General features: G+C 40.6%; 1 protein-coding gene across 13 annotated transcripts in view; it reads left to right on the forward strand.

The window, feature by feature from the left end:
- Ldb2 (LIM domain binding 2) overlaps nt 1-22136 on the forward strand; it is a 308933-nt gene that overhangs the window by 111064 nt on the left and 175733 nt on the right. For all 13 annotated transcript variants that reach the window (XM_070013016.1, XM_070013012.1, XM_070013015.1 and 10 more), the window contains exon 2: nt 19855-19957. In XM_070013016.1, the coding sequence (XP_069869117.1) occupies nt 19855-19957 (103 nt within the window). The remainder of the gene's footprint in view (nt 1-19854; nt 19958-22136) is intronic.

Below are 22136 nucleotides of genomic sequence, written 5' to 3' on the forward strand. Positions count from 1 at the left end.
TATTTTGAGCCTAAAACTTTTTTTCTCCTTATTTTGGAAACTGGAACTTGTACCCAAAATAGAACTGTAGCCACTAGAAGTTAGAAGGTTTCTCTTTAGATTATGAGTTTGAATTATCTGAATAAATTGCTTAACTTATTAGAACCATGTTTTTCTTTCCTACCTATAATATGTATTGCTTGGTGAGTAAATCAAATAAGAAATCCATATACTATATGTGATCTTTCATTGCATGTATCCACCCCTCTTGACCAACATTGCACATGTTGGGAAGGGGTCCTTCTTTGTTGCCAGGTACTACCCCAGGTTCTGGCATTCCAAGTAGGGCAGGGGAGCCTTGCCCCTTCTGGAGGAAGCCCATCAACTGTGAGTGGAGAAATAATGGCAATGGCACAGGAGGGAAGTGTAGATAGCTATTCCCTGCAGGGAATGCCAGTGATACCCAGGCTGAGGTATCTACTCTAAGTAAGGATCCATTGCCAGCTATGGCTGAAAGTGATTCCCTGTCTAAAATCTCATCATTCTTTCCTTATTTTCCCACCTGATTATTTCACATCTCCAATCCTGCTCTGGTGTTTTTCTCTTGTGGACCTTTCATCGTCTCATCCATGAGACATTTCACTCATCACTTGCTTGCTTATTTTTCACCATCCACTCCAATCCATCAAGAATGCAAGGTGATAGCATCAGGGATCTGTGTCCTATTTTTCTTTTTCTCTTGAAGTAGTCTCAAGACGTGTCCTAGACTGAGTTTGAACTTCTGATCTTCCTATATCACTATCTTGAGATAGTGCTGGGATTATATGTGTTTCTGTCCTTTTTGTTTATTGCTTGATCATTAGTTCCTTGGGCAAAAAGTAGCAAATTGTAGATGTTTGATACATCTTAATAAATGTGTGGATAAATTGTGCATCATAGACCACAACCACCAATCCATCACATAAGCCACTTGAGTGGAAACCTATTTGACCATCTCACACCTCCGGAAGTGATGAGATGCAGAGTCTTTTCTGTCCTTCAGTGGGAATGTCTCTTTACTTCAGTTCTGAGCTATCTGATTACAGGAAGGAGTTTGGGGATGTAGGCAAGTTCTATCAGCAAACAGTGGGTCCAGGAAGATGGAGAGCTGTGGCAAAATGCCTTGGAAGGAGCCATAGAAACTTCCTTGAAGTTAATAGACAGTGATATTGAGGCCTAGACATAACTCTTAGGGACATTTTGAACAATTTACAGTTCTTCAGCTTGCATTTGTTAAAAGTGACCTGGTCAAGAAATATCTGGGACAAAATTCAGACCCACTTTCTTTGGGAAATGGAATGGGGAGACTGAAATCCTGCATGTCTTAATATGGCTGCTGGCAGGCAACCATGATTTCCTAAAGTTCTTTTTCTTTTTTTTCTTTTGCCTTGCAAGTTGTGATGTTAGCTGACAACGAAGCAAATTAAATAGCTAAAGACATTGCTTTCTGGGATGCAAATTAGCTGGAACCGCATACAAATGTAGAGTTGAGGTGGGTGTGCTAGAGAGGCTTTGTTTCCTCCCACAGTAGTGAGTGCTCATTTCTGTGGGTGTGGGTTCTAGGCAAGCTCTGGGGCCACAGTAGACAGTAAAACTCTCTGACCCTCAGAGAGTTTCCAGTTTAAGTCTCAGGAGGGAGACAGAGAACAAAGAAGAGAAACTTTTTTGTGTGTGCCAGTCCTGGGGTTGAGCTCAGAAGGAGCTGGGCACTGTCCATGAGCTTTTGTGCTCAAGCCACTGCACTACCACTCGAGCCACAGCACCATCTCTAGCGATTTGGTGGCTGATTGGAGATACGAGTCTCACAGACTGTCCTTCCCCAGGCTGGCTTTGAATTGCAATCCTCAGTTCTCAGCTTCCTGCATAGCCAGAACTACAGGCATGAGCCACGGGCACCTAGCTGAACAAACATATTTTTAATCTAACCGAGGGGGTGGTGTACCACCAATGTTAGTATTGTGTCACCTGTCCCAGGATTCTGCTAATTGGGTCTCTCTTCTGGGTGTTTTTTATGCCATGCAACATGGGTAACCAAAACAGCAGTGATAGATGAGCATTTATGAGTGCTTTCTGTATACCAGGCACTATGGTGAACATTGTAATCTATCAGGGCATTGAGTCTTCGTCACAGCACTTTGAGGTAGTGACCTTTAATGTCCCCATCTCTAAAGATAAAAGAGATGAGAGTAACTTGCTCAGAGTTATGGAGCAGAGGAATGATGGTTCTACCATTGAGACCCAGCCTGTATGATTGCAAATTGGGCAGGCTCAACTGCTGATGTTATTATTTGATATCCACAGCAACACTGTCATTGAGTCTTTCTTTACCACCAAGTATTGGGGTCCTTTTCTATGTGTTTACTTGGCTCCTGTCACTGGTCCAGGCATTATCTAATTTAATCCCCAAGATGAAGAGTAAGCTATTGCAATGTCCATTTTACAACTGATGCAGCCGAGACACAAAGAGCTGAGGTGATTGGCTTGAGATGACATAGGAAGTACAGGACTGACCTAAGATTCTAGACTTTTGGTACAAATAGAATCATTCAATCACTGCACACACTTTTCTTCTGGCTTTCTTTGTTTTTAATTGGCATGCATGGTAATGCAAGGTTTGCGTTATATATTCATATACCAGAATTCCGTACTTTCCATTGCTCATAGTGTTCCATCGGATGGACATAGAACATTTTAAGTCAGCTGATTGATGTCTAGGTCTGGATTGCTTTCATTTCTTGTATTTGCTGTAGTGAAACGGCATATACATTGCCTTTTAGAATGTTTTGCCACAGTCTTCTGTCTCTATCTCTCTGTTTTATGTCTGTCTCTCTATCTCTTTTATCTTTGTCTCTATCTCTTTTACACACACACACACACACACACACACACACACACACACACACACACACACCCAGAAAGCTGTTAAGTTGGACAAGTAAATAGCCAGATTATACAAGTTTAAACACTGACCTTGAGAAAATTAAGTAGCCTTTCTGAACTTCATTTTTTCCCCTCATTTGTAAAATTAGGCTAATAAGAACACCCTGATAATATTGCTTGAAACCTTGAAACAGAGCATGCCCAGCATTCCGTTCACAATTAGACACACAATATCCATGTACAAACAAAGGAAATACAAAGAACAACCCAGCAAGATAAAATCTCCACCCATGGAGTTTACAGTCTAGTTGCTAAGACACAAAAATGTAATAAATGTTGATAATAAAAAAAAAATGGAATGACCGCAGGAGTGGTCACCACGGGGTTCACATTCATTTAAAATATTTAAAGGATAAAGTATCACAGTCCAAAGAGCAGAAACTTCACTAGATAATGGGGGGCCTGTATGGCTTCCAAAGGCAGGGCAGACTCACAGAAGAGTGAGAAAGGGTGGCTGGGAAGGAGCAGGAATGCAGGTTGATAAGAGCAGAGAGACTGAAGGATGGCGAGCTGGAAGCGATAAGCCTAGAGGCGACAAAGATGTGGGAAGTGGTGGCTGATGGGAGTGGATTTGGCCAGGCCTTGGGCCCTCTAAGTCACTAGTAAGAGACAGCAGAATGTGTGAATACCTGTTTTTCTCTTTTCCCACTTCTTCAGCAACACATAGTTCTTCAATAAACATACTTGACTCAGACATTCATACAAAATGGCTTAGCCTTAATTTTCCCTTTTCTTGATTACAAATGATCAAAGTATCTTCTCATGACTGTTGAGATTGGAGCACATACACGTTGCTCTTTTATACTATATTAGGTTTTGTTGTTGTTGTTGTTGTTGCTGTGTTACTTATTGTTGTTGTTGTGTTAGTTATGCTGGACACTAATCCAGTCCTGCTTGCTAGTTATACTGCAACATTGTATGTGATCTCTTTTGTCATCTGAAACATTTATCTTTTGAGGTATTCAAAGGGATACTCTGTTTCTCTTTAAGGGGTTTACAAATTTCTTCTCTTGATGAGTTTTCAAGTTTCTCTCCATGCTAGTCTAAGGTCAGAAAGATCTATATCTTCTTTTCTTCTAGTAGTTTGGAAAATGTGATTTTCTTCATTTATATGTTAATTCATCTGGAACTTATATTTGATCATGTGAGACATAATCTTTTTTTTTCCATATGAAAGCCAATTGACCCAACCCTACTAATCAGACAACTTATCAAATAAGTACCATCAGTAGATGTTCTTCTTTTGGTCACTTCCTTCCCATTAGTGCTTCGGTTTCTCTGCCCCTGCTTTGTATTGTCAGGCCGCATTATATCCTTGATAACATAAAAATGTTCTCGTGTTATTATAAACCAAATACAAACATTATTTTTTGAAGGTTTCTGTTCTCTTTTCAATGAACATATAGTTGCTTGAATCATTTCTCCACTGTAGGAAAAGCACATTGTTCTTGATTTTTTTGTGTTGATTTTTTTTCCTATTATGAATGCTCCTGTGGTGAATAATTTTACATCTAGCGCATTTACATATTTTTGGATTATGTCCTTTGGATGGATTCCCAGAAATAGAATTACTGAGTCAAAGGGCATGAATATTTTTAATGCTTTTAATTCGTGGCATGTATTTATTTTAAAAATTAAAATGAATGAAGATTCTGGGAAGTTCTTGGTGTTTTATTATGTAGTTGCAGTTGCTGGAGTTCTACAAAGCCTGGATCTGGGCATGGCTGCCCTGTGGAAATGAAAAGGAAGATTACTGGGGTCTCGTCTCTAGATTACCTTGGTTTATTTGGTACTTCTTTTTACTCCTTTTTTTCTCTGTTTGTGTTAGTAAGATTTGAATTCGGCATCTTGCATTTACTAGGCAGGAATCCCAATACCTGAACCTCTCCCCAGCTTCTTAGGGAGTATTTTTCAGTTAGGGTCTTACACATTTTACCAGCCTCCAAATGCGATTCTCCTATCTATGTCTCCTGCACAGCTGGGATTACAGACATTCCCCACCATAGCCAGTTATTTTTTTTTTTTTGTACTTTGCTGCGTTTTTGTAGACTTATTTTTTTCAGACAATGACTTATTAAATAGCTGTCTTGCTTCATGTAAGACAGAAAGTAGGGTCTAATCCTGCTGATGAATGCAATTTTCTAGTAGGTAAGCAGACAATAAACAACAGAAAAAACTGAAGGTATTTTTTTTAGTGTGTGTGTGGGAGTCTGGGGGAAAGCATAGACTGGTGTGGCAGCCAGTTGAGTGAGCCACAGCAGAAGAGACTCATCCACAGAGGGGAAGTGATAGCTAGTCTCAAGTACCCTATGGCAGTTGGAGGGTAGCCCTGGGACACTGGAACACAGGGCTGCAGCTATGCTGAGGGGGGTCACTGACATCAGGCAGAAGACCCAGTCCTGACCACGTGACACGTGTGACCACGGCAGGAAGCAGCAGCAGGAGCTCGGGGAACCCAGCAGAGGAAAACATATCTAATGGCTCTCCTTGCGCCAGTTGCCAGTGCCTCTCACCACGGAGCTCTGAAGATCATGGTTTATATTAAATCCAGACAGACAAATCTACAGGACTCTAACTAGACAAAGGTTGCAAGTGGAGCTGCGGCTCAAGTGGTACAGTGTCAGCTTTGAGCGAACAACAAATAAAACAAGGGAGAGTGCAAGGCCCTGAGTTCAAGTCCCAGTACTATCAATTTGTTGGCTTAAGCCAGGGGAGAGCTAGCTTGACATCACTGAGACGCAGAGTTGGGGGCAGGGAATAAGGATGGGAGGTGTCCAGATTAGGTACACCTGGGCGTGTCCACATTAAGTCTGGTTAACGTGGGGCCCAGCAGGCTGCTGGAATTACAGGTATGGAGACGTTGGGAACTCTGACCCAGACTTGGTGTCCGTGGAACCACAGAGGGATTGTAACGTGAGCAGACACGGAAACAGAGGAGCGCGGAAGCAATCTACCTCCTTCAGAAGCCGTTTGGCTTCTCACATTTACCTTTGTGAATCAAAACCTTTTCGTGTTTTTCTCCAGTGGCAAGAAGCAAATATTTGCCTTTTCTAGTCAAGACTTTTCTAAAGTCTCAAACCTGCAACTGTCCATTGACCTCTTTTTAATTTTTTTTTAGTAGTGAGTTGCGGGACTATTTCTGCCACTTGATCAACTGTTCATATTTAGATGTGTGGCTCAGACACAAGCTTTTGCATGTGTAATTTTTTTTTTTCCTACCCGGAAATGTTCTCTTGTCTTCTATGTGTATGTAGTAGAAGAACATGTGTGGTTGTGATTTCAGGGAAGGCATTTCTCAAGATAATGTGGGTTTCTGCCTCATCCCAAGACCCTGCCCCTCAGGACTCTCTCCCACATCACACATGGTACCCCTTACATACACAGAATTGTCACCAAACAGTCCTATGCAAGTGTGGTAACAGCTCCTTACGTGATTTCTAACGTGGCTGTGATAGGTGCATTCCTTTGTACATTTTTTTTTGATGTATTAGAGTTTGTGTCTCCATGTTTGAATACAAAATGGGAAACGTATATAGAAAAAAGCTATTCTTTCTATCCTTTCTTTCTCTCTCTTCTTTCTTCCTTTCTTTTCTTTTCTTTCCTTTTTTTTTGTGCCTTCCTTGGGGCTTGAACTCAGGGCCTATGAACTGTTCCTGAGCTTTTGTGCTCAAGGCTAGCACGCTACCACTTGAGCCACAGCTCCATCATGACCTTTTTTATGGTAGTTAATTGGAGAGAAGAGTCTCATGGACTTTCCTGCCCAGGCTGTATTGGAACTGTGATCCTCACATCTCAGTCTCCTGAGTAGGTAGCTAGGATTACAGATGTGAGCCACTGGCATGCTGACACCTCTCAAAAAGACTATTTGTTCCTACCAGAATACTATAGATTAGAAGAGTCAGGGAGCAACCTTGTTTTCATTGAAACAAAAGCTCAGCAATCAGAGAGAGTACATATTAAAATGTGCAGATTCCACTTACTTGGCCTGGGACTTAGTGTATATTAATTTATCTTCTTAGGCTATAGTGTCTCCATTTAACTTGTTATTTCCAAAAACAGTGCTGACCTGAAAGGGATGCCCTGAGGACTAGAAAATAATACATAATCAATGTAAATCATCAAGTTATTATTGTTGCAACCCTGCATGCTTAGCCCTTGTGTATGCAAATTACATGAGATAGCTATTATAAAGCTGATAGGAATTCACGTTTAAAGAAGAGAAATTATTGTTTCATTACAACTGTGGTAAGTTTGGTGGCCAAGGATTCCATTTTAGACATATACCTTTATATACATTTTCATCATGATTTTTAGATGATCCTAAATAACGTTTCCCTTTGGAATGCTCAGATTCATTAATTTTTTTATGGGCCAAAGGTGGAGCTGGAAGCAAATGAACTTCCCAGGTGTTTAGGGGACACAGATGCTGACGTTTCTTTTGCTAGAGAGTCATAGCTGCCAGATGTCATGTCTTATCGTCCTGCCATTTTAATCTCATTCTTTCCCAAGGTAGTCTTCACTTGCTCTGAGGAGTTAAAAATAGTAAACACTCCATAAGAAAATCCCTGAGTTGTGAGTGAAACTTTGATCCATTCTGTCAAGACACACAATTTACTGTCTGGGGAAACTGCTGTTTAGAATTTTACCTTTAAGGTGTTTACTGTTACATAAAATGCAAATTTAGCTGAGCATTACCAAAATCATAGGTGGATCATTTCCAAAGAAAATTCCAATCTTTGAGGTTTTCTTTTTTATTTCAAAAAAAAATCTCATAAAGATAAATTAGAAAAAAGGGAGATTCAGATTTCTCAGCCTAAGCCCTTGGATGCCTTTGCACTTATGAGCCGGTAAGAGCAGATGATCCAGTGTTACTACTTTGCTTTCTGTCTCCGTGTGGAATGCTGTTGTGTGGTCCGAAGCCTTGCTCTGAACTGCCTTTTCAGAGGAGAGTCCACACAGCCAGGGGACTTAGCAGCCATGAGATGCTGAAACAGCTAAAACAGCTCTTTTGAAGGATATTGCTTCGGATAAGGTTGCATCATTGTGCAGGGATTCATTCAAAGTCAAGAACCACAGTCCTTGAATTTGAACTCCTCCTCTGCAATTCAGAGGTAGGTAGTCTTAAGCACATGTTTTAACTTCTCTGAGCCTTAGTTTTCTTATCTATAAAGTGGGATTGATAACAACATATAGTACAAGATCATTGTGAGGTTTTAAAGAGTTATGATGTGAAAAGCTCTCAGAACAGTTGCTAGCATATAGTAAGTGCTATACAGGTAACTTCTAGTATTAAAAGTAGCTCAATTCAGAATAATCATGGCTTAACGTAATATTCCTAGGTTTGGAGAAAGGTTGGTTAGGGATTAAAGAAGCAAAACATATGTGTTGTGTGGGAAAACCAACAGTCTGAATGTTGGTGCCTTGTTGTGAGGAGACTTTATGACAAGGAAGGGCAGAAGACAAAGAACTGGGATCTTTTCCTTTCCTGTCTCAATCTATGTATGTGGCTGTCCACAAAATTTAGGAAAATGCAAGTGTGGCCCTGTGTCTCTCCACAGTTATTTGAGACACATTCAACCTTTCTTCAGTATCTTCTGAGACCTTCTAGTACCTTACATGTGTAAAACATGAGTGACTGAAGTGAGGGTATAGTAGAAATTAGTATTTTTTCTCTCTCGCTTGCTCTCTGTGTATATGAGGAGGTAGTGTTACATACAGCACACACTTGTTTTCTGGGTACCGAAGTGAATCACTACCCTGCCTACCTACCTGCTTCACAGAACCTTTCTTAACTCTCCTTACTTTGACCTGTTTAAGTTTATTTTAATAAAATAAAAAACCCAGATTTTGAAAGTATAAATGCTTTAAGTATGGTTCGTCCTTCAGAGGGGGTGTCTATGTACCACGTGACAAGTGGTTTCCATGGTAATTTCTCATTATTGTTGAATTGAAAAATAATTACTCTGGCAAAAATCCCACGTAACTTGTCAGTGCTTAAGTTAAAGATGCTGTGGGGTAGAGGTGGGGGACAGCCCAGCACTAGGATCCAGCTTTTGGGGGTAGGGGAGGGCAAAGCTGGGGACAGGAGAAAATTGGGGACAGAGTAAAACGCTTCGGTGGATTTTAAGATATAATTAACACTCTCTCCTGCTCCTCTATCTGTCATCCTGATTTCTGATTTGGCTGTCAGTGGAACTTGAGCTTACCTGGGAGATGAGTAAAAGACCAAGGGTTGGCGTGTTTGTTTTAATTATAGGGATACACACAGGGGATAATTTAGAATAGAGAAGCTTCATGGTATCTTGACCTAATTCAAGTACATAAGAATTGTCCACAACAGTGCCCCTGCCTAGGTGTAGGCTGAGTTAATCTCATTTTTATTTACCTGGATGTGACTGTATGCTGTTGTTACTTTGCAGTGTTGAAAAAGGAATCTAATTTTTTTAACATATTAATATTCACTGGATTTGGGCTATTTGTGGTTCAGACATGAAAGAACAGCCAGAATATAAAGTTCTTGCCTGTTATGGAAAGACATGTTTTGTAACCAAAACCCTGTGGCTGGACCTGCACATGAACTTGGGTGCTGGTATTCAGAGAACCTGTTTCCAGAATCATTGTCAATGTCCATGAAGAGTCTGGACTTACTTTCTTGTGCCAGGGTCAAGTACTAAGCCCTCTGTTTGGTTAATGAAGCCCCTGACATATAGTTTGTCTCTAAGAAAATGATAGGCAAAGTTTTATTTATGAACAATATTATTATTATTATTATTATTAATTATCATCTATTGTTCACTGAGCTGGAAAGTTCTTTTCCTGGCAGTGCTGTATCTTTGTTGTAATTATCTTGCTACATTCTGTATGGAAACACATCACTTACAGTAATCTTTTGTTTCATCACTACTCATGCACCAGTCAGACCAGACATTTTTCATATAGAGATCTCAGTTCCTACAAAAATATAGACAATCACATTCCCTACAGCGAGGCACAAGCCACTTTAGATACATGCATGAGAGACATTCTTATATGAAGGTACTAAGGGAACTGCAACTGTTCTAATCATGGCACTGTCATATTAAAAAAAATCCTGGAAGCTAGATATCATTAGTTGCAAGAAAATGAAATGAAAATTCATTAGTGTATTAATATGTAGCTTAGGTAAAAAAAAAACAGAAGTGGCCCCAGGATTTTAAATGCATAGGCCTCTAAAAAACGCGTTGCGGGCTGTAGGTTTCATTGAGTGACCAAGTGCCTAGCATGACCTTGGATTAATTGCCAGCACCACCAAAGATTAATTAAAATGAATAAATAAAACATTGAATGCAAAAAAAATACATGTTTAAAGAAGGGAACACAATGTATCTTACCATTCAAATAAAATATTAGAAACAAAATAAGCTTGCATGTAAGTGGAATTGTGGGTATATAAATTAAAAGCTAGGCTAATAAGAGCTATATAATTTTTCTGAGAATTATTTATAGAGGTCTTGGGGAAGGGAGAAATATGTAAGGTAAACTCTGTGGATCTAAGATACTTAGAAGTTTTAATGTCATTTAAAAATCAAAACAAGGTATCATTTCAATGATTGTTAGTGCTGGGCCATGGGTCTTTATTATACTATCTTTTGTGCTCTGTCTTTGAAACTGGATGAAGTAAAACCTGAGTTTTTGAACCAGTGGCCAATCAAGTATCTTATTGCACTATAAGACATATTCACCAATGTGCCACTGACTAGGACACTCCCCAGAAGATAGGTCCTTCCAATATCTGTGGGTGTGTAGATGTTTGAAAGTTCTTCCTCCATATGACCTTCTGTGGTGCTTCCATATGCACTTCTGTGGCCTGCATGGCTGGGGCTGAGGGACTGTGAGGGAAAAGTCTGTCATGTGACAGACAAGCCTGTGTGGGAACACTGGCCAGTCCCCTAGCCATCCAGCTCAGGGCTTCTAAATCTTCTATACTCTGAGAAGAACTTCTCACACTCCTACATTATGAAAGACCCTTACTCTGCATGGGCACGGCTTTTCTGCCTCTTTATTTCAATTTTCTATTTCTTTCCTGGGTGATAATGTATAGGAAGGAATTTGGCTAAGAAGAGAGAGATAGATAATACCCAGTGCCTATAGGAACTCAGGCTGCCATAGCCATCATCTACAGATAAGTATATAGCACAGGGTGATGACTCTAATGCAATTTCATGTGTATTCCAACAGGTATACTCAGCAAGTTTCCCTACACAGGGGCAGTGGAACATGGTCCACACACTGGAATGCAGCATTGTCTGAATTTTCCTATCACAGCAATGATACATTCCACAGAGGTATATGTATGGATATATGAGCAAATTGGCTAAAGAATGGAAGAGGAGTTCAACAGTATAACTCCATTGCCTTACTCATGTAACTGTAACTGTACAGAGGCACAGCTTCTTTACAATAAAATAAAATTTTAAAAAATTAATACCAGGGAGCTAAAACATGTTCTGGGAGGGAGGGGCACCAAGGGGGCACAGGAATGCAGGGAGGAGGTGTGAGCAAATACACTTGTTATAGTCAATGTACACTATGTAAAATTTGCACTACATCACTTGAGGGTAGAAATGGGGGGAAATACAGGAAAATGATGAAGGGCTGACCTGAATCAAGAAGCACTGTACTCATAACCTGACAGCTGGAACTGAGACCCCCTTGTACAAGTACTTTAGATAGATGATAGACAGAAAGACAGATGGTAGACAGAAAGACAGATTCCATGGTAGAGAGGCAGCACGCAGTGAACCGGGAGAGATGGTTAGAGGATGTCTCTGGGCTGCACAGGCAGCGCTGTGAAAGTAGACTCCAGGATCTGGATTATGCTGGTTCATTTCTAGCATGATTAGGAAGCTTTTGTTTTCTTAAACCAAATCTCATGTAAGTGTTTGCATCAAATGTTGTGTTATGTGCCAGTACCAGATGTGTGTGCCCATCCACACACCTGGGGATAATAGGTTCTTGGGCTCACAGTTGGAGTTTAGAGATGGATCAGAATCTTTACTCAGGAGTTCCCCAAAATTGATTTGGGCCTTGATTGAGATTGATCAGGTGCAATGAACTTCCTGACTCATCTCCACGTTGGCTGACTTGCGATACTCGCCCGCGTGCATGCAGTGAGCAGTGAACAACATTCCCACCCCACCCACTCTTCTCCTGAATTTCAGGGGGAAAAAAGAATTCGGAAGTGTCTCTTTGGATTCATGCCTCAAAACAACCTTCACAACATAACTCTTGAGTTACCTGGATATCACCACATCACCTGATCCCAAAGGAAAACTGGGAAATGCCTAGTTCTCTCCCTGTTTTCCATAATGTTGGTGCTAAATTTACAGTCAAGCAGTGCCCCTGCAACACATATTGTGACAGGTGGAAAATGGAGGGACATAATTTCTTTTTCATTGTCCACAACTCATGAGGTAGCTGTGTGGCTAAGAACTAAAAAGCCACCACGCTGGCATTACAAGTTCCTGTAGCTACCTTTAGTGATCCCCTAATGCCATAGCCTCTTTATTGTGTAAATTTATTCTAGAAGTTGCCTAATTAATCCCAGAAATATACTGGGCAGCAGAAGAATGGCAAGAGGTATTCAAAGATGTTTATTATCAGAACAAGTGCCTGCAAAAAGCACTGGAGATTGGTCAGGGAATTCCTCAGGTGGGAAATCCTTAAACACTATCAACTATCTGTGGTCTTTTTTTTTAATTGTAAAGGTGACATACAGAGGGGTTACAGTTACATAAGAAAGGTAATGAGTACATTTCTTGTCCAGTAGTGTTACCCCCTCCCTCATTTTCTGTTTCCCCTCCCTCCTATTCCCTTTCTCCTCTCCTGTTCCCCACTGTAAAGTTCATTTCCAACATAGTGTCTAGTGAGTATCATTGTTGCATTGGTTCACCCTTTGTCCCACTGTTTCTGTGATTCCTCTTCCCTTCCCCAAATCAGTTAAACTTATATAAAAGATAAAGGGTACTGAAATCAGACACAGTGACCATGGGGAATAAAACAGAGGAGAAAAAAAGAGGGACAAAAGAAATAACTGCAAACAGTAAACTAGAAAGAAAGAAAGAAAGAAAGAAAGAAAGAAAGAAAGAAAGAAAGAAAGAAAGAAAGAAAGAAAGAAAGAAGGGAGGGAGGGAGGGAGGGAGGGAGGGAGAGAGGGAAGGAAGGAAGAAAAGAAGGAAGAAAAGAAGGAAGGAAGACAGAAAAACATAACCACAAAAAACCCACTTGTTTCCATATCATAGAGATCATTTCAATTGGCATCATTTTATTTGGTCATATGTACATAGCAATTCCACTCCTAGGCATTTACCCAAATGATCACAGACAAGGCCATACTAAAGCTACCAGCACAACTATGTTCATTGCAGCATTATTTACCATAGCTAAGATATATGGAACCAACCCAGATGCCCCTCAGTAGATGAATGGATCCAGAAAATGTGGTATATATATATAATGGAATTCTATGCTTTCAGCAGAAAGAATGACATCACCCCATTCATAAAGAAATGAAACACTTGGAAAAAAATCATATTAAGTGAGGTAAGCTAGACCCAAAGAAACATAGGCTCCATGGTTTCACTCATTTGTAATAATTGGTATATGTCTAGGATAGTCCTAGCAGAGATTCACAATATCCCAAAAGCTATGTATGTGTGATCATATAAAATAATGGTAATCAAAATGATCTTCTGGTCCTAAATTCTGGTGAAACCTTACTTTTTAAGCAGAATTATTTGGGGGGCAGGGTGGAGTATGGATTGGAATTAGGCAACACGGTAAGTAAACTTCATCACCATTCTCATTTGTCTGATCTTTTACTGAGTAGCTTAACATTCTTGAAGCTTCAGATTCTCTATTCATAACTTAAGGGTTAAATGAGATAATAATAATGTATAATATTTGTTAAATAGTGATTCTGCACTGGGTTTTCTCCTTATTCTGAGAGCACATTTGGCTTACTATCCCACTTATCAAATGAGCAAACATATCAAAAAGTTAGGGGGATTGACAAAGGTCATGCTAGTATTAAAAGCAGAATTCATATATTGAAATCAGTGTAACATAAAGATTAAAGATGAGAATTTTCTGTAAGGCTGTTGGCTCTGCCTTTTGGTAGCAATTAGGATAGTAAAAGAAGGCCCAATGCATATAAAGCACTTAGAAATACTGGGATATGGGAAATATGAAATACAATTATTAACCCAAGGGCCAATCATGTGTTCATAATCATCTTTGTTCATACACAACCAACACAAGACAGGTCTATTCTCAGCATACAATAGTTTTATCTTCAAGTTCTACTCCTTTTAATCCTTTCCTATATAAAAATTTTCTCTCATAACCAAACCTTGTGAAAAATTATTATACATAGGTTGGGTGGGAAGGGGTTGATAGTTTTAATTTAAAAATCTGTACAAAAGGATTTTTATGCCAGTTCAAAATTTTCAGCCAGTTGACAAAGTGAGTTTGGCAGTGGAGATCTTTGGACAACTTAGTAGATTGACTTTCCTGAGCTGGATTGTGAGGATACAATCATAATTCTACCAACTTGATCAGCCCCAAATCTACTTTTATTTACCTATTGTGTGCCATGGACTAGGAAATCAAATGTTACTTCTATACTTGGGGGGATGTTATTCTAGGAATTGTGACCAAAACAAATTGGTTTGTGGTATACTTTTTTCATGTGTGTGTGTGTGTGTGTGTGTGTGTGTGTGTGTGTGTGTGTGTGTGTGTGTGTGTGTGTGTGTGTGTGTGTGTTTACCTGATGTGTTTATCTCCTAGGGAACATCTTCTGAAACTTGAGATTGTGACTCATCCTGACTTCTAGTGTAGTTAGTTTCCATCAAATGACACCTCTTCTTCAATCATTATGCCTGTGTCAGTCTGGAAGGATGCTCACAGACGATTCTGGGGGCTCCTTTTGGCCAGAGTCATTTCTTTTCTCCCAGGAACCTCAGATCAGCTTGGGTTACCCTTAGCTTTTGCTTTAGATTGCAGGATAAAGGAAGTGGACACCTAATACAATCATTGGGTTTTTGACTATGGATCAAGGCAAAGGACAGTTTACAGATTGCCATTTTGATATTAAGCTGTGTGGTGGTAGACAGATGATGTGGCCAGGTAACTGGATTCCAAACAGTTGAAGTGATAGGGAAGTATGTTATTTTGTAAAGTGTTTATTTGTTTTCTTTGACAGGACTGGGGTTTGAACTCAGGGCCTCATGCTTGCTACATAGTTGTTCTATTACCTGAGCCATGTATCCAGCCTTAAAGTTTATTTTCAATGCATAGACTATCTCTTACCCTAGAAATGGTAATAGAGGTGGTAGAGAGAAGCAGAGAAAAGATACTTTCTTGATCGTCACTGTGTTTTGCACAATGTGTACGTGCCACACACTTTCTACCTTATTCCTCACAACCACCCTGCCAAGTGGTTGCTTACCGTTCATGATTGTTATCTTAATTGCCAAGAAATGGGTTTAGGAAGTAAAATAAGTCACTCAAGTTCGCATGGATGGATGAGTAGAGAGCCTTGGTCATGAGACTAACAGAGTCCCAGGTGTCTCTTGGAGCGGAGGTCTGGTGATGTATCTGTCCAGCAAGCAGGGAGCGTGAGGACAAAAACAACTTGAGGAAAACATTTGTCTCTTCTTCCAACTCTGTGGACTTCTGCCTTGCCCTTCCGGTGACTATATAGGAAGATAGCAATAGGTTGTTGCACAAAGCAGAGGGAAGGATAGGTCTAGAATGTCCTAAAGTCTGAGTCTTAAGTCCCATTGTCCTCATTTGTTGGTTCAGTGTGTCTGGCTAAGTTATATTTAGCATGAAGCTTTGGTAGGGATAATTTGATGAGCAGCTTCATGCATTTCCTGTATTATTTTATTGAGTAAATCTATGGGTGAGATGCTTATTTGAGAGCTGAGAGATGGAACGGGGAACCGCATAAGAAACCTGCTCACAGGGTATAAAATTAACCCTCAAAAAGCAATGGCTTTTATGGATGCCAACAATGAGAAGAACATGACCGAAATCAGGAAAGCAGCTCCTTTTGTAATAGTCCCACAAAAAATAAAATACCTAGGAGTTAACTAAAGAAGTGAAGGACGAACGTCGGTGTGGGGGAGGGGGGGAAAGGCGGGGGAAGGAGAAGGATTGGGATTGGGGGGGAGGGGGGACGCTGGGAAGGGATGTGAAGGGTAAACAAAGGAGGAGGCTGCAATTCTTGGTAAGAAATGTACGCATTATCCTGCCCACGTAATTGTAACCCCCTGTACAGTATGTTCACAAATAAAATTAAATTAAATTAAAAAAAAAAGAAGTGAAGGACCTCAATGATAAAAACTTGAAAAAGGAAATTAAAGCAAAACTAAGGAAGTGGAAAACCTCCCATGCTCCTGGATTGGGAGGGTTAGCATCGTGAAAATGGCAATTCTGCTAAAGGCTATCTACAAATTCAGTGCAATACCTATCAATATCTCAACGTCATTCTTCAAGGAAATAGAAGAGGCAATCCAAAAATTCATATGGAACAATAAAAGACCCGAAATAGGAAAAACAATTCTTAGCTGAAATAAAAGCCCCCAAATAGGAAAAACAATTCTTAGCTGAAAGAACAGTGCTAGATTATAAATACCAAATTTCCAAACTCTACTACAAAGCCATAATAATCAAAACAGCTTGGTACTGGCACAAGAACAGACCTGAGGACTAATGGAATAGAACTGAAGACCCAGAAATGAACCCACAGACCTATAGCCATCTAATCTTCGATAAGGGAGCTAAAAAATAGAATGGAAGAAAGACAGCCTCTTCAGTAAATGGTGCTGGCAAAATTGGTTAAACACCTGTAGAAAACTAAAGCTAGATCCTTATATATCACCCTGCACCAGAATCTACTTCAAATGGATCAGAGACCTTGGAGTCAAAGCAGACACTCTGAAAACATTACAGGAAGGAATTGGAGAAATTCTAGGGCTCCTTGGCACATGCTGAAATTTTCTTAATCGAAACCCAGAAGTACAAAAAAAATTCAAAGAAAGGTTGGACAAATGGGATTGCATGAAACTGCAGAGCTTCTGCATGGCAAAGGACATAGCTAGCAAGATCAATAGAAAGCCCACGGATTGGGAGAAGATCTTCACTAGTCATACAATGGACAAAGTTCTCATATCTAAAATATACCTGGAACTTAAAAAATTAAATCCCCCAACAACAAATCCTCAAAGACCTGCCCAATAAGTAAGTGGGCTAAAGACTTAAAGAGAAACTTTTCTGAAGAGGAAATAAGAATGGCCGATAGACACATGAAGAAATGCTCAACTTCTCCAGCCATAAAAGAAATGCAAATCAAAACAACATTGAGATACCACCTCACCCCAGTTAGAATGGCTCTAATCAAGAACTCTAATAACAACAGATGCTGGAGGGGATGTGGCCAAAAGGGAACCCTACTGCCTTGTTGGTGGGAATGTAAACTTGTTGAACTACTTTGGAAAGCAGTATGGAGGTTCCTCAAAAGACTCCACATAGAGCTCCCCTGTGACCCACCAATCCCACTTTTGGGCATTTACCCAAACAATCACAAACAAGACCATACTAAAGCTACCAGCACAACTATATTCATTGCAGCATTATTTACCATAGCTAAGGTATAGAACCAACCCAGATGCCCCTCAGTGGATGAATGGATCAAGAAAATGTGGTATATGTACACAATAGAATTCTATGCCTCCATCAGAAAGAATGACATTGCCCCATTTGTCAGGAAATGGAAAGACTTGGAAAAAATTATATTAAGTGAAAGAAGCCAGGCCCAAAGAAATATAGGTTCCATGGTTTCCCCTATCTGCAACAACTAGTATATATCTAGGACAAGCAGAAAAGGTTAAAAGCTATGTACATATAACGTGATGCTAAGCGAAATGAACACCAAGATAGGGACACAAGAGGTTTTATCTTTGTTGCTGTTGTTTTTAGTGTATTTATCATGTACTATGTGATTTTTTTGTTTCTTTTGTATGCTCTTCCCCCATGGTTTAACCCCTGTTTTCACTGTATTTGATGTTGATGCCCTGCATCTTGTGTATACATTTTTCTAATTTGGGAGGGGAAGGGAAATAACAAAATGATGAAATAAGAATACAGGTTGACCCACTGTAACAACGAGATATACAAGACACTACGTTGAAAACAAACTTTACAACTTTGAATGGGGAGGGAGGATTTGGGGAGATGGGAAAGGAAGGGAGGGTAAAGGAAGAGCAAAGGAGGAGGGGGTAACAATGCTTGAAAAGAAATGACTCATGACCTTGCTCATGTAACTGCAACCCCGCTGTCCAGTATCCTTACAATAAAAAAGAAAAGAAATGAAACCTGCTCACAAAAAACTTCTATTTGTACTAGAAAAGAAAGGGTAGGGGACATCTGTCCTTCAGCTGTACATGCTGAGCCCCTGCACAGAGTAAGTGCTAAGTAAAATCTTGGTTTTGAAAGATGAGCCCAGAGAGAGTTTGCATGTGAATCCAACTGTTGCCTTTGGATGATCTTTTTTTTTTTTTTTTAATTTGTCCTCTTTCACTAAGGAAAGCATTTGTCTTTGGCATTAGCTGTTGGAAAGAAGCCAGTTAAACAGAGACACCAAAAAATTCATTTGTCTAAGTCTCTTTCTTTCTGTAGGACAGGGCAGTATCCATCTTCCCAGGTTGTTTAATTGTTCTTGGAAATGGAAAACTCATTCCTGAGAGCTGTCAGTGACAACAACTTAGTGCTGTCACGAGCAGGACAGCTGATGGGGCCGCGGGGAGGGCAGCGTGTCTTGTGTGGGCCCACTGGGGGGACTGGAAGCGTGTGCACGGACACTCCTTATCTCTGGAGCTTGAGAATGGGAAGCTAAAGGGTGTCCCACAAAGAGGAAGAGGCTGGGACCTATCTCTGCCTTGAAGTAGTCACCGCCCCCCCCCCTGCTGCCCGAGGCCCCTTCAGTCTTGGGGAACAGCAGGGATCCTAACTGCCTGAAGCTGGAACTTTCCCAGATGTTTTCTGGATGAGCAAGAGAACCACTTGATCCAAGGCAAACAAACAGTTTATGCGGGTGGCCTGCGTTCTGCCCAACTTTTCTATTTTTAATAATTGCTCTAATAATTAGCATGTGGCTGCCTCTCCTGTTCAAACAGTGTTCAAGGACAATCAACATGGGTAGTTGTCTGTCCAGGAGCGTGTATATACATAAGTATGTATACACACATGCGTGTATAGGCATGTGCACGTAAATATGCATTATGTACATGTATCTGTATGCATAGGTGAAAAAAGAGAGAGAGGGAAAAGATACCAATAAGATAATTCCATAAAGACATGGCTAGGTTTTTGATAGAAATAGTTTCACAGAGTCGAGCTACAATTGTCCATCTTTGATTAAATTACTTTAAAAAATTACTGCTGCTAACCTGGTTGTAAGATTATATTTTCTGTTTGAAAACAAAAATGGACCCTCAAGAGAGCAGAGAGCAAAAGGAAAAGAAAAACTTAAATGTGTTTTACATTAAGTGCAAATCCTTTTGTTAAAAAAAAAATCACACTGCATTTCCTAGTACATTGATTAAACCTCCCTAAATACAACCTCAGGAATTAATTTTCACCGGTTGGTGTTAGCTGGCTTATTGAATTGGACCTGGGTCCCCACTTGAGGCAGTTGGGTTGAAGAGTGTCCACATAGACAGGCTCCCTTCTCCCAGGGCACCCACACCCATATGCCAGGGAACCCAGAAGCCAGTGGGTTCTGCTCCTTTCCCTTTCCCTTGTCCTCTTTGAGAGATTTCTTGCCTGTGAAACAAATGCTCTGTCTCCTTGCAGGACAGTGACAATCTCTGGTGGGATGCCTTTGCCACTGAATTTTTCGAAGATGACGCCACATTAACCCTTTCCTTTTGTTTGGAAGACGGACCAAAGCGATACAGTAAGCAAGACGTTTATTTGTCTAATATTTTCTCATTTTTATGCCACTGAGAAAACCACAGGAGTCTTGGGAAAATCGCCTGGCATCTGACAGGCTGACAGTAATACCTCCACTCCTGACAGTGCTCTTGCTTCCTATCAAGTCATTGTCACCTGGCGGCAGCCCAGTCAGCACTGTGAGATTTCCTCTGAGGCTCCGAGGATCTGGGCACTGGCTTGTTTCGAGAGTCGAGGACAGAGGAATGAAGTCGCTCAATAATAAGCAGGAGTAGAATGATGGAAAGTCTCCAGGCTTCTCTGCTGCAAGTTCCTCTTTATCCTCAATGGTTCACACTTGACACCCAATATTGTGTGTGTAAAAAAAAAAAAATCCTCACCTCAGCCACATTCTTCTAATTCCTTCTTATCAATTATCTCAGGTATTTGTGTGACAAGTGCTATATTTTTCTCAAGGATGGAGGAGGAGGAGGAAGACATAGCTGCTTTGAACATTCAGTTGGGGATTAGGGCTGACAGAATTATAGTTCCTACTCTGTAAAGATTCTCACATTACTGCCAGTGGCTCGTTGGGTCACAGCTGATCTGTCCTGATTAGGTTCAGCCAACTTGTCAGAAATCAGATTTGCTGGTTGTACTTTCAAACTAAGAGGCAGAGATACATCTGCACAAAAGCAATTAGTGTCCACGTAGATCAGAGAAAGATGAGCTTTCCAAAATCACTTGCGAAAATAAGAAAGGACTTGTCAAAGGGGAGGGGAAAAAAGCCACTCCCAGTGTCACAAACACTGAGGAGATAAATGGAGCCTATTCCAGTAGAGTGAGTCAATCCATAATGTTTGGCAATTGATAGGTAATGGAGCTCTTGATAGACACAAGTCAAAATTCAAAAAGCTACTAAATCTATAGTAGGGTCACTAGGGAATTTATTTTTAATTAGAAGGGATTTTAGCCAACTTAGTAGTATCTGGATCTATTGTATGAGTACTTGATTAATTATGTTAATACACGCATGTGGTGACTTTTTTTTTAGCAGTGGCAAGCACAGGAACTTTGCATCCTGTTGAAACTTGTTGCTAGGGTGGACATTTAATGAGTCCTTTGGATGAGAGAGAGACAGGTGGGAAGTAGATGTCAGACAATGGGCTGGTAGTATATCTTTATGCTTATTGAAATGCGTTCTGTCACCAGTACTGGTGCCCCTACTTTTGGATCTTTTCTTTATCAAATAGCTGGTCCTATGATGGTGTTTTAGAAGTCTCAGGGAGATAAAATCAACTGAGTAGAACAGCAATAGCCCTCTTCCCTAACAAACAAAAAACAAAACAAACAAAACAAAACCCTGCCTGATTAATGATGAGTAATTCTACCCAAGCAATCATTCAGTCTGTGCCTACATGTTTGTTGGTTTGTCAATCTTAGGCCTTCAATTCCGTGCCTGGGTACTGTCCCTGAGGTTTTTATTTTTGTTTTTTGTTTTGTTTATTTTTGCTCGTAGCCGGCACTCTACCACTTGAGCCACAGCTCTACTTTTGATTTTTTGGTGATTAGGGGGAGAGAAGAGTTTCACAGGCTTTCCTGCCTAAGCTGGCTTAGATCTGTGACACTCAGATCTCAGCCTCCAGTGTAGCTAGGCTTGCAGGCATGAGCCACCAGCACCTGGCTTGTACTTCCTTGTTTATTCATCCACTCAGTCATTGCGCAAGTTATCATTGTTGTGTGTCCTTGAGCTTTGTCAGTTTGGAAATCCATGTGCATTTGCACAGAGAACAAGAATTATGCTTTTAATGCCTGTGCTAATAAAACAGTCTCATTTGTTTTGTTTTTCTCCTCCTCAGTCCACTCTTCACCCTGACATCATTTGGGGTGAGGCACGATGGGTGCCCTGTGAGATCTTATTTCCATGCACAGGGGTACATGCCTGAGCATAAGCCATTGTTGCCCAGGTTTCTTTGTTTCTCTGAGCCAAAATATTTCCCGAGTAGGGAAGAGAAACAAAGATGATTGACAGGCTTGAGCCCCGTCTCATCAGCTGCCTCGCTGACAGCCTGGTGGTGTGCACGCACACAGGACTGATGTGCAAAGCAAGTGACAGCTGATTGACAGCTCAGGACTGGGAGATGGGGCCGAGGAAGCTTGCTTAGAATGCCTGACGTGCACTGTTTATGCATTGCTCCGAGCAC

This window comes from Dipodomys merriami, unplaced genomic scaffold, assembly GCF_024711535.1.
Source record: "Dipodomys merriami isolate MVZ:Mamm:240054 unplaced genomic scaffold, mDipMer1.0.p SCAF_9, whole genome shotgun sequence".
In the NCBI taxonomy this organism is placed as follows: Eukaryota; Metazoa; Chordata; class Mammalia; order Rodentia; family Heteromyidae; genus Dipodomys; species Dipodomys merriami.